Raw genomic sequence first — 14,394 nt, forward strand, 5'->3', positions numbered from 1 at the left:
ACTGAAGTATAGTAATTCACAAACTACACTCTCGTAGCAGCACTGTACACACATCCACATAAAGTAAACGTTCCGACAGCGAGATGCTGATGCCTGCAGGCTAAAATACAGACTAATTAAATTTTCTCCTCGAGATATAACACATAAACGATAGGCATCGATGCACCTGACATCTGTAGGATAGATTCATTGTTCACTTAATGCTTTGTGCTCTTGACGAATCATAAGCGGCCAGCGAAAGACAATTTTCTCCCGCGCATGCGTGAAATTTCTGTAACCTTCTTGAAAAGAGCACGGCTTGTACATGAACGGATGTTGCCAAGTTTACATAAGAAGTTTATGCAAGATGCGGGAAGTTTAAAATACTCGATTCTGATATTATACATCCCCACTACGCCAATACGGTATTAAATAATAGAACTAGTCGTGCATTAATGGAAACAAGGTGTCCACGTGCTCTTCTGCTCTTATTGACGCACTGTCATTGTTTAACATGTAAAAACACCTCTTAAATTTAGGTGCAGAAGTTACCATCCACCCTGTATACTGGTACAGCATATCTTCAGAATATATATTATTATAATGTACCGAAGTACATATGATATTTCCATGCAGATATTCTGGCGCCGGAGAGAGTTTTTCTCCGTTCCATTACTCTTTCATCGTATGATGACGCAGAATATCTGCATGGAAATATCATATGTACTTCGGTACATTATAATATATATATATATATATATATATATGATATGCGTAAATCACTTCGTGATTTAAGACGGCGCATATTCTGTCGATCCCGGCCAACTAGTCACTCATTACGAGTGCACCTCAGCACATGTATGGACTTCGGTCCTAGGTTCATAGATATCTATGACGTAGTGCAGAGGGCGGCCACTAGAGGGAACCCAAGAGTTGGAACTTAAAACTGAGACGATTCTTCCGACGCCGGGGTGGAATCCGGTGTGGCTTAGTGGATAAAGCGTCAGCACGTAGAGCTGAAAACCCGGGTTCAAATCCCGGCGCCGGAGAGAGTTTTTCTCCGTTCCATTACTCTTTCATCATATCTTCAGAAACATAACATGTAATCAATCACATGAGAGCCATATAGCTGGAGTCTGTTAATAAAATTGTGCTTTTGCAATGCACAGTATTCGAAGAACGACCATCAACTATGCAGTCGGATCCCAAATGCATGTCAGTTGGTCCATCGAGTCCTGCCTCGGAACTGCCTACAACACCGTCCGAATCAACTGACACCTCAGACCAGCACAATCTACAGTCTCCATCCCAGAACACCTTGCAGATACAAGAAGACCACATGAAGACGTCGCAGTCAATAGAGTCGCATTCAGATATCTCAAGAAACGACAGGCCAGAGCAGGAGCAAGAAAATGTATGTAAAGTAAATGCTTAATGATTTAATATTTAGTATGAACTAATTTACAATATTATGTTAAAAATTAAACCCTCTCCCTGAATGTGTGGGAAGCATTTAAGGACCTATATTTAACATTAATGTTGTTTTTTTAACATTGATGTTTCGTTATATTTACGTATTCGGATATATATAATAAATTTTATTTCTATCTGATTTTCTATCTGTATTTATTTGTTGATATTAGTTTTAACTTGAAAAAATTACTTAATTGAATATTATATACTCTGTCCAGGGTAAGAATCGTAGCTAACAAGAAATTCATGCTACGGCATGAATCAGTGTCACTTGATTATCTTGGTCTAGTCATGGCCATCGTGACAATCACCTAATATAAGTACATGTTCAGAGTTCTAAAAAACAAAGGAATTGCTATAATAAACTCATGTTAGGCCCGTAACACACTTGAAGAGTTTTCGCTAGCGAGAAATGTGTTGCGAGAAAATTCAAAGATTGATAACATGGATTCAAATGGACGTGCACACACTGGAAGAGATTCTCGTTCGAGGCAAAAACCTCGCGCGAGTTTCTCGCTGGAATCAGTAGCTCAGCGAATTTTCTTGACACATTTATCAAAGATGTTTGACATTTATACTCTTTATTACGATTGAATGTAGAAAAAGATATCACAGGTGGCGATGAATTGTATTGTTTTTATTTGAAAATGAGGAAAGATGGCTCATAATTGCAGTCAGAAACTTATCGAACTTGTACGATGTCACCCGTAGGCCTATTTATATGATACACGGGATGAAAACTATAAAAACACGAAACGTAAAGAAGAAATCTGGAGACAAATATCAGATTATCTGAAAATAAATAGGGCTATATTTTATTTTGATGAGATTTAATACAGTAGTATTAATTAAACATTTGAAATAATGTATCTATATGTCTTAACAGTTTACATAATTTTAATCAGAACATAGCAAAGAATCCTCTATCATATCATGAATGGCAAAAAACTGGTCTATTCAACCTGAAATAACACCTAAACGTATCATAATTCAAATCGAAACCAGTGTCCAAAACTCGCTCTTATTTTCGTAAGATACAATGTGATTTTCAGATATTTCTGGCTTTAATTTCAGGCCTACTTTTTCTTTTTGTTAACAAAATATGTTCATGTAACTCCATTTTCCTCATCATCTGAATACTCAGATTTAACATAGTGTTCATACGTAATTTGTAAAGTACCGGTACGACAATATACATACAGGTTATATATTTAAGTACGACAATATACGTAAATACATAACCTATAATATTTTCCCCAAGAGTGATTACTATAATCAGAAAAATGCTTTCTGCATGAAGGCAGTGCATAGATGATGATAGCGAGGTGTGATCTGTGATAGCGAGAACTCGCCAAGTGTGTGGAGGAAGGCTCTTCACCTCTTTCTCGCAACACATTTCTCGCTAGCGAAAACGCTTCAAGTGTGTTACGGGCCTAAAACATGCATTTATGTATAAACTTGTTCACTGTTGGCCATGTTATGACTAAGAATGTGACGTTGAACTGTAGCCTGTCTTTCTCATTAACCACGGTAAGAATAAAGTGATGTAAACATAGAACACCAACTGATCTGTTTCCATGGCAACAAACAAAAGAATCACTGCCAGTTCAGAGATCTCAAGACAAGTGCATGTGTTTAGGTCACTGTGTTCTTTTGTTGGACAGATTTTAGTAAAGATGGTACTAGTCACGACTCACGTGAACCACTCACTACTTCCAAACAGTGTGAAAATGTAGTGTCTTAAGGTGTGGTGGGTGACTGAGTTCGTTTCCTGTTGTCTGGAATGTGTGAGACTTAAGTGTTAGGTGCGTTATCTTTAAACTTTTATTTAAGTTCATTAACAACCAGCCTTCCTGAACAACTATGAAAGAACACAGATAGGCTAAAATAGATATAGGCTAGCCAAAAGTAACTTATCTGCCTTAAAAGGCAAAAAAATTTATCAAAATATACTGTATATACGCGAATATTCCGTGCCATCGAATAATCCGCGCACCCTAATTTTAGGAGAGAAAATTAAAAGAAAAAAAAACAAAGGAAGGCGAAATGGTACCAACCGTATTTCAAATAATGCGCGCAGAGTATTTGTGTATATATGGTATTTGTTTAATATGTAAATACAGTATATTGGTGCTATCGTTATAATGAATTAGGATAGGCCTATTCATTAAAAAATAAAATTACTTGGGTTTTATAAACTTTTGAGCTTACTTCACAAAGGCAGTTTCGACGCCCTCCAATATAAAATCTTATATGTATACCATGTGTTTTTCTAGGCATAGGACATACGGATTTAACATTGCAATAAGAAACCTTTGTATAAAACAATGTAAAAAATAACACACACAAACAACACAAACAAACAAATACAACCACACAGGCGTATACAAACTCAAATGTAGCACCTGCAACAACTTCTACATAGGACAGACAGGCAGATCATTTCAAACACGTTACAAAGAACACATCACAGCCATAACAAAATTACAAAACACCTCCACATATGCAGAACACATCACAAATGCTAACCACACCCACAGAGACATCAACACAGACATGGAAATACTACACATCCAACCAAAAAGCCAGAAACTAAACACACTAGAACAATATGAAATATACAGACACACGAAAACACACCCCAACGATATTCTCAACACATAATTCAATTTCAAAACACATACACTCTTTAATTCTACACTACGAACACACCCACACAGGAAACAAGAGGCGCCAAGACCAACAACGACCAGTTCCGAAGATGACCGAAAATAGGTCGAAACATGTAAACGAGGTACATTGGAGTTTCACACAGGAAAGTCTTATCATACATATTCCGAAGTGATACAGTGTTAAAGTTGTGTAATCAAGATGTATGTGTAAAAAGTAACTTATACAATGTGCCATGTTTAGAAATTAGTAAAACAAAAGAACAATATTTATAGTTGCTAAGTCAGAGGCTAATATTCTCCTGTTTTAAAAATTGCCAAAGCCTGTTAATTTCTAAATATGGCTCACAATCAAGTTATTTCTTCCTTGTTTTTATACATAGGTTTCTTATGGCAATGTTAAATTCCTGTGTCCTATACCCAGAAAAACACACGGTATTTTATCACATAAACCTCAGTTTCTCCTGAACCATAATGACCAGATATAAGTATTAAAAATTATTCATATTTCTTACATTCTTACTATGAAAGTGAAATTACAAGGAAGTCTTATTGTTTTCTTTGTTATTATTAAAAACCTACAAATAGTTGTTGCTACTTTCTCTAAATTGCTTTTACACGATGCTCTTTCGGCATATTATGAGGAGATGTGGAACATACTTTTTTAATTTAGTACCGGTAGTTATATCACATGAGACAGCTGCAATGCAACACCATCATATTTTTTTGGGTAGGGACTTTCGGATAGGAAGAACTTATCTAAGTAGACAACCCTCCTTCCTTGTGCCCCATATATAGGACTTTCATTTCAAAACTTCCCAGTCTAAATAACTAATTATTTTAATTTAATTCAATTTAAACAAAAAACACGTCAATTTAGATATTGATGGGGAAGTCTGAAACCAGGCTTAATTGCATTTTAGATTTAAACCCCCCCCCCCCAACTTTGAAATTTCAAATGGCACCCCTATATTTTTATACTTAAATACGAAAAAGTATTCAATTGTTTATACACGTCATTCATTTGTTTCCGCATCTCTTGTTTTCTATCGTCACCTGGCAACCTGTATTTCTGTTATCAGTTGATTGTAGGATGAAAACACAGCTTATTTTGTGTAATTTCCTAAATTTAATCAATAAGAATGATTTATGTTCTCTCTTGAAGGGTATACACAATTTTAAAATAATTTAATACACAAACACAACTATTACATGAAATGCTCAATAAGTTTTTGTAGCTTAATTCTCATCAGCTCTAATCAACAATAACAACAATCCAGATATTTTAGACTGGGAAGTTTTGAAATGAAAGCCCTGTATACACATAGTTACTGTTCAGTATAAAAAGTTTCAAGTCTTAATACTGATTAGCATATGATTAATTTTCTGCTTGGGTACTGTCTAAACGTGAAACAAAAATAAACTACTGTAGTTGATTCCAAAATTTAGAGATGATTTACCAAAGCAAAACATAAACATTGTTAGTTCATGCATGGTGGTGAAAAAAACTGTATGGTGCAAATCAAGATTTCAGGTATAACTCCCTGTAAAGTTGATTTGAATAATTTCGAGGAAAAAATTGTTCCGGAGCCGGGTATCGAACCCGGGACCTTTGGTTTAATCCTGAAATCTTGATTTGCATAATACACGTCACTGTTCGTTAACAGAAAACCACAATTTAAGTCACACGGAGTTAGTGTGCACTCGAAGTTGGTTGCTTGACGGTTGTCAGCCCACTTTGAGGTCTGTGGATATAGAGGGAAAAATTGGATCGGTGTCGGTTAGAGTTCCCGGGTAGCTCAGTGGTAGAGCGTTGGTACGTTAAACCAAAGGTCCCGGGTTCGATACCCAGCTCCGGAACAATTTTTCCCTCGAAATTATTCAAAACTGTATGGTATTTGTTAAGGTAAAGCTGTGAACCAAATAAGATACAAATGAATAGGTTGGGCTGAAAGTGTTCTGAAACTAGCTTGAGCTATACTTTCAATACAGGGTGGGGCATAGGAACCAAGTGTTCTTAAAATAATCATAAAACAGTTGGTTTTTGTTTTCAACACATTTTATTGGTAGAACAGCGTTTGTGAGAACATACCATTTCAATTATGAGCGGAAAATTACATCTGGCATGTGATGTCCGTCTGTGTTGACGCATTGTTCAAGGCGCTGACGAAAATTCACCTCTATTCTTTCCAGGAGATCTCTGTTGATTTGGGTGATGTGTTGACGTTCTGTGTCCTTTAATTCATCTGATATTCGGGGCTTATCCTCGTAAACACGTGCCTTTAGGTACTCACATAGAAAAAAATCACGTGGACAGGTAGGGGACCGAGCGAGCCATGGAACATCACCAAATCTCGAAATGAGACGATTGGAAAACAGGAGGCGAAGAACTGCCATTGATGCTCTGGAGATATGCGCCGTGGCCCCATCTTGCTGAAACCCCCCATCTTGTATGGGTGTAAATGTAAATCGCCATGCAAAATCCGTGTTACCGTACGATTGCTGATTCCAAGGCAGCTGAATGTCTTCGAGCAGAGCGGCCTGGGCTGCGCAGTATCGCTTGTCTGACTGAAAATTTTCTGAAGTACGCACTCTGTGTTGGGGGCCGGGCGATTTATTCTTCAGTATTGCGCCTATTTTTTTTTTAAGATTTCTTTAACCCAACATAAGATTGTGTCACGCACGGGAACAGAATCATTGCGATTAATATTGAATCTGTGGCAAAACTCACGCCATATCGAGGTCACCGACTCGCCATTTCTAACAAAACAATCATACGCAAACAAGCGTCCACTGCTCCATGATGCCGACTGCAGGTGAAATGCTATGAGCCACGGAATGGACTGTCACATGCCGCACGTCTCTCTCTTTCATAACGACTGAGTACAAGCCATTTAAAAAACACTTGGTTCCTTTGCCCCACCCTGTATTTGTGTGAAATGTGGGACAGAAGGATGGACAGGAGTCAACTTTGGATGGACACTAGCTTACCGAAGTTCCTCTACTGACGCCACCCCTAGAAATGTATAGTTACTAAGCTGTAAAACAAGCGCTGATTGTGAAGGGGATGCAATTTTATTCTTTCCTATACATTTTCCCCAATTTATGTGATGAGTAGCTATAGCTTAGCACGATTTAGATATTTGCTGTTGTCCGTAGTTGCATATATCACGAGAATATTAATTTCAGCATATTATGTTACAAAACAATAAAATAGTTTAGGACATAAAGGACACTATGCTTTCCTCCACACAAACAAAATTATATTTCAGAAAGAGATAAATGCTTTTTATGTTTGGCACATCGTAGGTGTTTTTTTTTCCCTTCTATTGTTACTTGAAACTATTCTACACATTCACAAAATATAAATTACGAGGCGTGTTCTTAAAGTAAGTTCCAAAAGGGTGTAGAAAGTAAACGGGAAAATATTTACAAACCATTTTTGTAGCATTGTATTCCCCACACTTCAATTACTTCTCACCATAATCTCCACCGTTATTGAGGTATTTATCGAGTCGTGGCACAAGTCTTTCTATCCCCTCATTGTAGAATTCACCCGCCTGCGAACCACTCCGCAACATTTATGGAAAATTCAAGGAAAGTGAAGAAATTGTGAACCTCCTGTCCTCATCGACAACACACACCAAATCGTCATTGATCAAAGATGGCCGACCGGTATGCTGCTCGTCATGCACAGAGACGCGGCCCTCGTTGAACTTCCTAACCCATCTCCTGATCATTCCATCACTAATGGCATCATCACCATACACCTCACAAAGTTGATGATGAATGTCAGCTGGTTTGATGTTTCTCGCATTCAAGAAACGGATAACAGACCGCATCTCACAGTCGGCGGGGTGCTCGATCACTTTAAACATTTCAACTGATCACAACTAACCACACACACGGACTGAAGCTCTGAAACTGCATGCACAGCTTCTCTGAGAACTGAAGAAGAAAACACGCATGCGCAAAATAACGATTGCAGCGATGCGACAGCTATAACTGAAAATGGAACTTACTTTAAGAACACGCCTCGTAATAACTTATATCAAATTTTCTCTCTTATTGTGAATTCCGTGGAGTTAATATTAATGCAGTAGGTTCTTATTTTAAAACATATCAGAAGAAACTTACCAGTCATTGTAACGAAAGCATTGTGTTAATGATAGCAATCATCAGACATATTCTCGGATATAAATATTATGAAAGAAAAGGCATAATCCTTTGTCGTAGCGAGTAACAGTAGCCAATTTGCAATATTAGTGTACGTACCCTTCTATGTATATTAGAACCACTGTCTTTCATTATTTACTCAAAAAATTTCAGGGAGTAATATGATTCTTTGAGAGAACCTATAAAGACGTAAAATTACTCAAATTTAAAATTATGAAATATAGTTACAACAGAATTGTTACAATACTATACTCAAGTAAAATTTAATCCCAGTAGTGCTTATATTTTTATGCTCGACCATGCCGAAATGTAGTAATTATACACCTGGTAGTAGCCCTTTAATGCACCTCATTAAAGTACACCTATTCATTATAATTCAGTTGTTCAGCCAATGAGAAATCACCACTGTACCATTATAAAACCGCAAGTATCGATTATTCTCGGATATGCAATCGAAAGACAATTAGCGAAAAGTCACAGAGGCTGGAAATCCAATACTGTCGCAGAAGGTTATGTTCTGTTACTATAATAATTAGCGTTAATTGTAAATAATATTCAAATAAATTCAATTTGTCATCTCGTTTTCAATTCTAAATCAATTTCCAGGTTATATCAAGACTAATGTTCATGTTATTCTCTAGATTATATCAAGGTCAATGACATTCGTGCCTCGGAAAAAATCAATACTTTCGCGTCTGCGCACATCTCACAATTCAGGCCAGTTCCACTCCTCACAATACCATAACATGAATACTTATGAATAATTTCAAGTTAGAAATATGGTCGAGCATAAAAAGTAGTATGAAACTTGCCTATAATGGTAATTAAGACGCTCGTGTGAAAATTATGAAACTCGCTTGCGCTCGTTTCATAAACAAACATACTCGCGTCTTAATTACTACCATTATAGGCTCGTTGCATAATGTACTATTATTTTTAATTATACAGTACACAAAGAATTATTGTTAATGTAATATTTATTTTCTAAACAAATGATTAATTAATTATTTATATAGATGCATAGCAAGACAGAAACCTGAAGATTACCGTATACTTGAAAATACAACCACACACTCAGATACTATATATAGATTTTAGTTTAAGCTATTCCAAGACAAATTCTGTTTCAGTAAGTGAAAATATAACCTATTTTAATAAAGGTACAGTAGAGTGAAGTAAAACGTGCAAGGGAAAGTGATATTGCATAGAAGTATGTTGAGCTGTGATGGAATTAGTGAGATGTTCAAATATTTATTTTTTTATACTGTAATGACTCTCAGAATGATGTGTAAGATTCAATTTTACAGAAATTTAATACTTATTTCTTTAATATAGCATAATCCTGACAATCTCCAAAAATAAAAAAAAATAAAAAGGAATGAATACAATGTTTATAGCTGGGTATATTTTCTGATGAGTTTTGAACTGGTGTCATGTTTTCAGCAAAATGTGGTGAGAGAAACCGTAATATGTTACTTCAGATTACCAATGCTGAAATATGTTACCACAACTATTCGTAATCATATGCAGAATGGGAACATACAAAGGATGTTAAATGGTTGGTGTGTTAGTACCGGTATCAGCAGTCTCATTCCATTATTTACACAAGATGGTTTTGTGACTTTCAGTGGCAGGTTTGATGTAATATTCTCATACAGCAGACCGCATACTCTTCACTGTTTGGCCAAACACCTGCATAGAATTGGAATATATCAGTCCCCTAACTGCCCATTGTGCAACTCAAACCAAGAAATGGATTCGGAATACCTCAAAATCTGTGCTTCAGTGGCTGACCATGATAATATCTTTGAAAAATATTGGAGTGCAAGAGGTCAAATGACTTCATTGTCAAACGTCTGGCATTAGAAAACAACAACAACAACAGCATACCCTTCAGTTTTATGTTACCGTTATACCGGTACGGTGCTTTCTTCCAGACATTTATCTGTCATTTTTTTAAAGTAAACTCACATTTGCAGCTGGGTAGCTCAGTTGGTAGAGCAGCTGGCTATGGACTGGAAGGTCCGGGGTTCGATCCCAGGTGGTGACAGGATTTTTTCTCGTTGCCAAACTTTCAGAACAGCCCCGAGGTTCACTCAGCCTCCTATAAAATTGAGTACCGGGTCTTTCTCGGGGGTAAAAGGCGGTCAGAGATTGATGCTGACCACACCACCTCATTCTAGTGCTGAGGTCATGGAAAGCATGGGGCTCTACCTCCATGCCCCCCAAGTGCCTTCATGGCATGTTATGGGGATACCTTTACCTTTTAAAATCACATTCGGGTGAAACAAAATTAAAGTCTTATAACATCTTTTATCAAGCCACTTTAATTCTATGTAGGCAAAATGGTACAATTTATGTAGTGTTATGGATACTATATACCAGATCGTCCACACTTGTGGAGTAATAGTGCGTCTGGCCGTGAAACCAGATGGCCCGGGTTCGAATCCCGGTCGGGGTAAGTTACCTGGTTGAGGTTTTTTCCGGGGTTTTCCCTCAACCCAAAACGAGAAAATGCTGGGTAACTTTCGGTGCTGGACCCCGGACTCATTTCACCGGCATTATCACCTTCATTTCATTCAGATGCTAAATGACCTAGATGTTGATACAGCGTCGTAAAATAACCCAATAAAATAAAAAATAAAAATAAAATATAGCAGATCTAAAAAAATTACCTAGGTGTTTTTTTAATACTAAGACAAAGCATGTACGTCACAAAGTCATATATTCGAGTAAATATAGTGTTATAATGAATAATGGGCTGATTACCTGGTTGGGTTTTTCCGAGGTTTTCCCTAACCATAAGGCAAATGTCAAGTAATCTATGGCGAATCTTCGGTCTCATCTCGCTATCACAAATTTCATCAACGCTAAATAATCTCGTAGTTGATACAGCATCGTTAAAATTTAATAACCAAGTAAAAAAAAAAATTGTAAAATTCTAAACTGATGCAATTGTAGAGCAATAATATTGCAACAGTGCAGGAAATTGTGATACAGTGTTTTTCTACATTGTTTCAAAGTGCATACCAGTACTGAACTTATGTCCATTAATCATTAAAATGATTGTAGTGATTATCATTATTATTTTCTTTAAACATAAAAAACGTGGTGTGGCAACATGGCTGACTAATCGACTGTTAGCTTCACATCCATAATCCTCAATAGAGGTAAACGATCATCCACCCAGAATGGCGGAAACGTGTGGTTAGCATGATAATCCTCCCCAGCCATCATAGTTGGTTTATGAAATCAGATTCTGTTACTAGATGTAGCTCCCCAAATTCGCCACAATGCTCGGGTAAACATGAATCTCAAAAACTGGTCGAAATTTTATGAGAATTCTTTCCCTAATGAAGACTCGAACTAGTGCACATACCATAGCCTATTACTAGTACAAGGCATGAGGTTTTAGAGCACCATGTTACATTGCAGAACTTTATAAATTGCTATTTTCTTTAATTATGCAAGCATTCATTGTCCTTGTTAATACAAAACATTACTGTAGAAAAATAACGTATTTTGAGAATTATGAGTCAAATAACTGTATGAGAATATGAAGAAGCCAGAGCTAAAGTCAAAACACAATCTACATTTTACAAATGAGCAAACATATATGAACATTTATGCTGAAAACAGACACAAGAGACAAAATATACTAAGAAATAAGTATGAATAATTGTAAATGATACTCAATTACAAGAATAGTAACAATAGGCCACGACATACTGTAATCATGCACTGCAGACACTGTGAACACTATACACTTAAATAGTGTAAAAGTACACTACACATACTTAAAAATTAAAATTGTATTTGAAGTATTTTGTCTGCACTACAATTTGGACTGCCTTACATCAATAAAATTTTATGAGATGCCATTTTTTTTTTTTTAGAAAATCATCATTTTGTATTATATTGGGAACAATCTTCTCCTTTTCGCTGCAATTCATTGCCCTGGATAAACCATTTTATTCTTTCACTGATATCAGAAGATTCGTCTCTGGAGATAAGACAATAGACTATTTGCTTTCATATAAAACAGATGTAAATCCACCAACGAATCACTTAGTCCCCAGGAGAAACTATCTAACATGTTAAATTAGCATTATATAAATTAATTATACGCAGAAATTTTTTAAATACTTCTGTATACATTTTGAACAGACTTCTTACATAAATCTTGAGCTCACAGTTTCAGTATTCTTTATGGCCCTTTCACACTAGAAGATCAACCACACAGGCATTATTGCTTATCCTCCTGAGTCCTGATACATTTGTTGTTTTATTTTTAAAGTTCAGTATAATTCTACATTTTGAATCTTGCATACACTGCTTTTAACACTTGAATATAAGTAATTGATTAACTAGCGGACTTACTCGTGTTAATTATGTAAGTCTGTGCAACCACCACCATCACACACAAACACAACACATCTAACCACCCCATACAACACAAACATGCTGCATTCAGGACAATGGTACACAGATTACTCAACATACCCATGAGTCAACAACACTACAATGAAGAAGTGATCACAATCAAATACATAGCACAAGAAAACGGTTACAATCCAAACATAATAGACAACATCATAAGGAAGACAAAACAAAAACTTAACAAACACATGAATACACAAAACACAACACAAACACAAGAACACAAGAAATACATCACACTAACATATGAAAACAAAAGCACACATAAGATCCCATCTTCATTCAGAAAGCAAAAATACAACATAGCATACAGAACAGAAAACACACTACAAAGACATCTCAACACACAAAAAACACAAACAAATAAATACAACCACACAGGTGTATACAAACTCACATGTAATAGTTGCGACAAGTTCTACATTGGGCAGACAGGCAGATCATTCCAAACACGCTACAAAGAACACATTAAAGCAATAACCAGAGGACACAATACATCTACATATGCCGATCACATAACCAATGCTAACCATACATACAATAACATAAATGCGGATATGGAAATCCTACACATACAACCCAAGAACCAAAAACTCAACACACTAGAACAATATGAAATATACAGACACACTAAAACACACCCCGATCAAATTCTCAACACACAGATCAATTTCAGTACACACACACTATTTGACTCCACTTTTCAACACCTTTCAACAATCAAACGCACCCACATAACAGGCAGAGAAATTCGAGATGACGCCGAGATCTAATAGGCTGTGATGGTGTGATGAAGCACCGAAACAGCTGTAATCCGCACAGACTTACATAATTAACACGAGTAAGTCCGCTAGTTAATCAATTACTTATAAAATAAATGTTTCAGCAGTTGCAAATCTTTCAGGTACAGATCCCTGTGTAGCTGACTTCTTTCAGGTTATTAAGTAAAAAATAATTAATTCAATAAATGTGCCTGTTTTTGAAAAAGTAGCTTCTCAAATCTGAAATCTATATTCCATCGATGCACACAGTGATATCATTTTCAATTTCAGTGCGATTTCTCGCTTTTGTTTTGATGGAAATCATAGACTAGAAACATATTTTGCATAAATACGAGTTTCAAAATACTATACAAAATTTAAGAGCTTCTTTTGCAAGCTCAGGATATTTTTTTATTCTTATTCTTTTGGTTCAAAACTGGTCAACGCTCTGCGGGGGGGGAAGTATAATTTCAAATACCAGCAGTTGATACATATTTCAAAGAGTAATTCCGTAATATTCTTTGGAATTTCTGTTGGTTGAATGCAATTGTCTAAAAATGGATGCAGTAACCATTTGTGACTGTCGTAATTGTTTTCAGTTTCTTCCGGAAAATACTCTAAAAGTCCTAATTTAAAATTGTGCCGAAAAAACAAACTCAGTATCTGTCATATCATGTGATACATAGCTAAATTTTTAATGAGTTTCTTCATTGCACTGGAATGAATAAAATTTCTTTTTGTGATGTCATCCAGAAATTAAGTTACCTTATAAATCCGCGATTTTATCTCTGGATATTATTATGTTAACATCTTAACCTTACAAAGACTATTCAAAGTATTCAAATGTTCGAAAAATATACAGCAAGGAAGACAGTTCTAAGAAGTCAAAGGTAATA

General features: G+C 36.1%; 1 protein-coding gene across 1 annotated transcript in view; it reads left to right on the top strand.

The window, feature by feature from the left end:
• Positions 1–13,951, top strand: part of Oatp30B (Organic anion transporting polypeptide 30B) — a 492,924-nt gene extending 478,973 nt beyond the window's left edge. Inside the window, exon 17 of the mRNA XM_069822443.1 lies at positions 1,149–13,951. Coding sequence (XP_069678544.1) covers positions 1,149–1,414 — 266 coding nt within the window. The 3' untranslated portion in view covers positions 1,415–13,951. The remainder of the gene's footprint in view (positions 1–1,148) is intronic.
• The last annotated feature ends 443 nt before the right edge of the window (positions 13,952–14,394 follow it).

Source organism: Periplaneta americana, chromosome 3 (genome assembly GCF_040183065.1).
Source record: "Periplaneta americana isolate PAMFEO1 chromosome 3, P.americana_PAMFEO1_priV1, whole genome shotgun sequence".
NCBI classification, from domain to species: Eukaryota; Metazoa; Arthropoda; class Insecta; order Blattodea; family Blattidae; genus Periplaneta; species Periplaneta americana.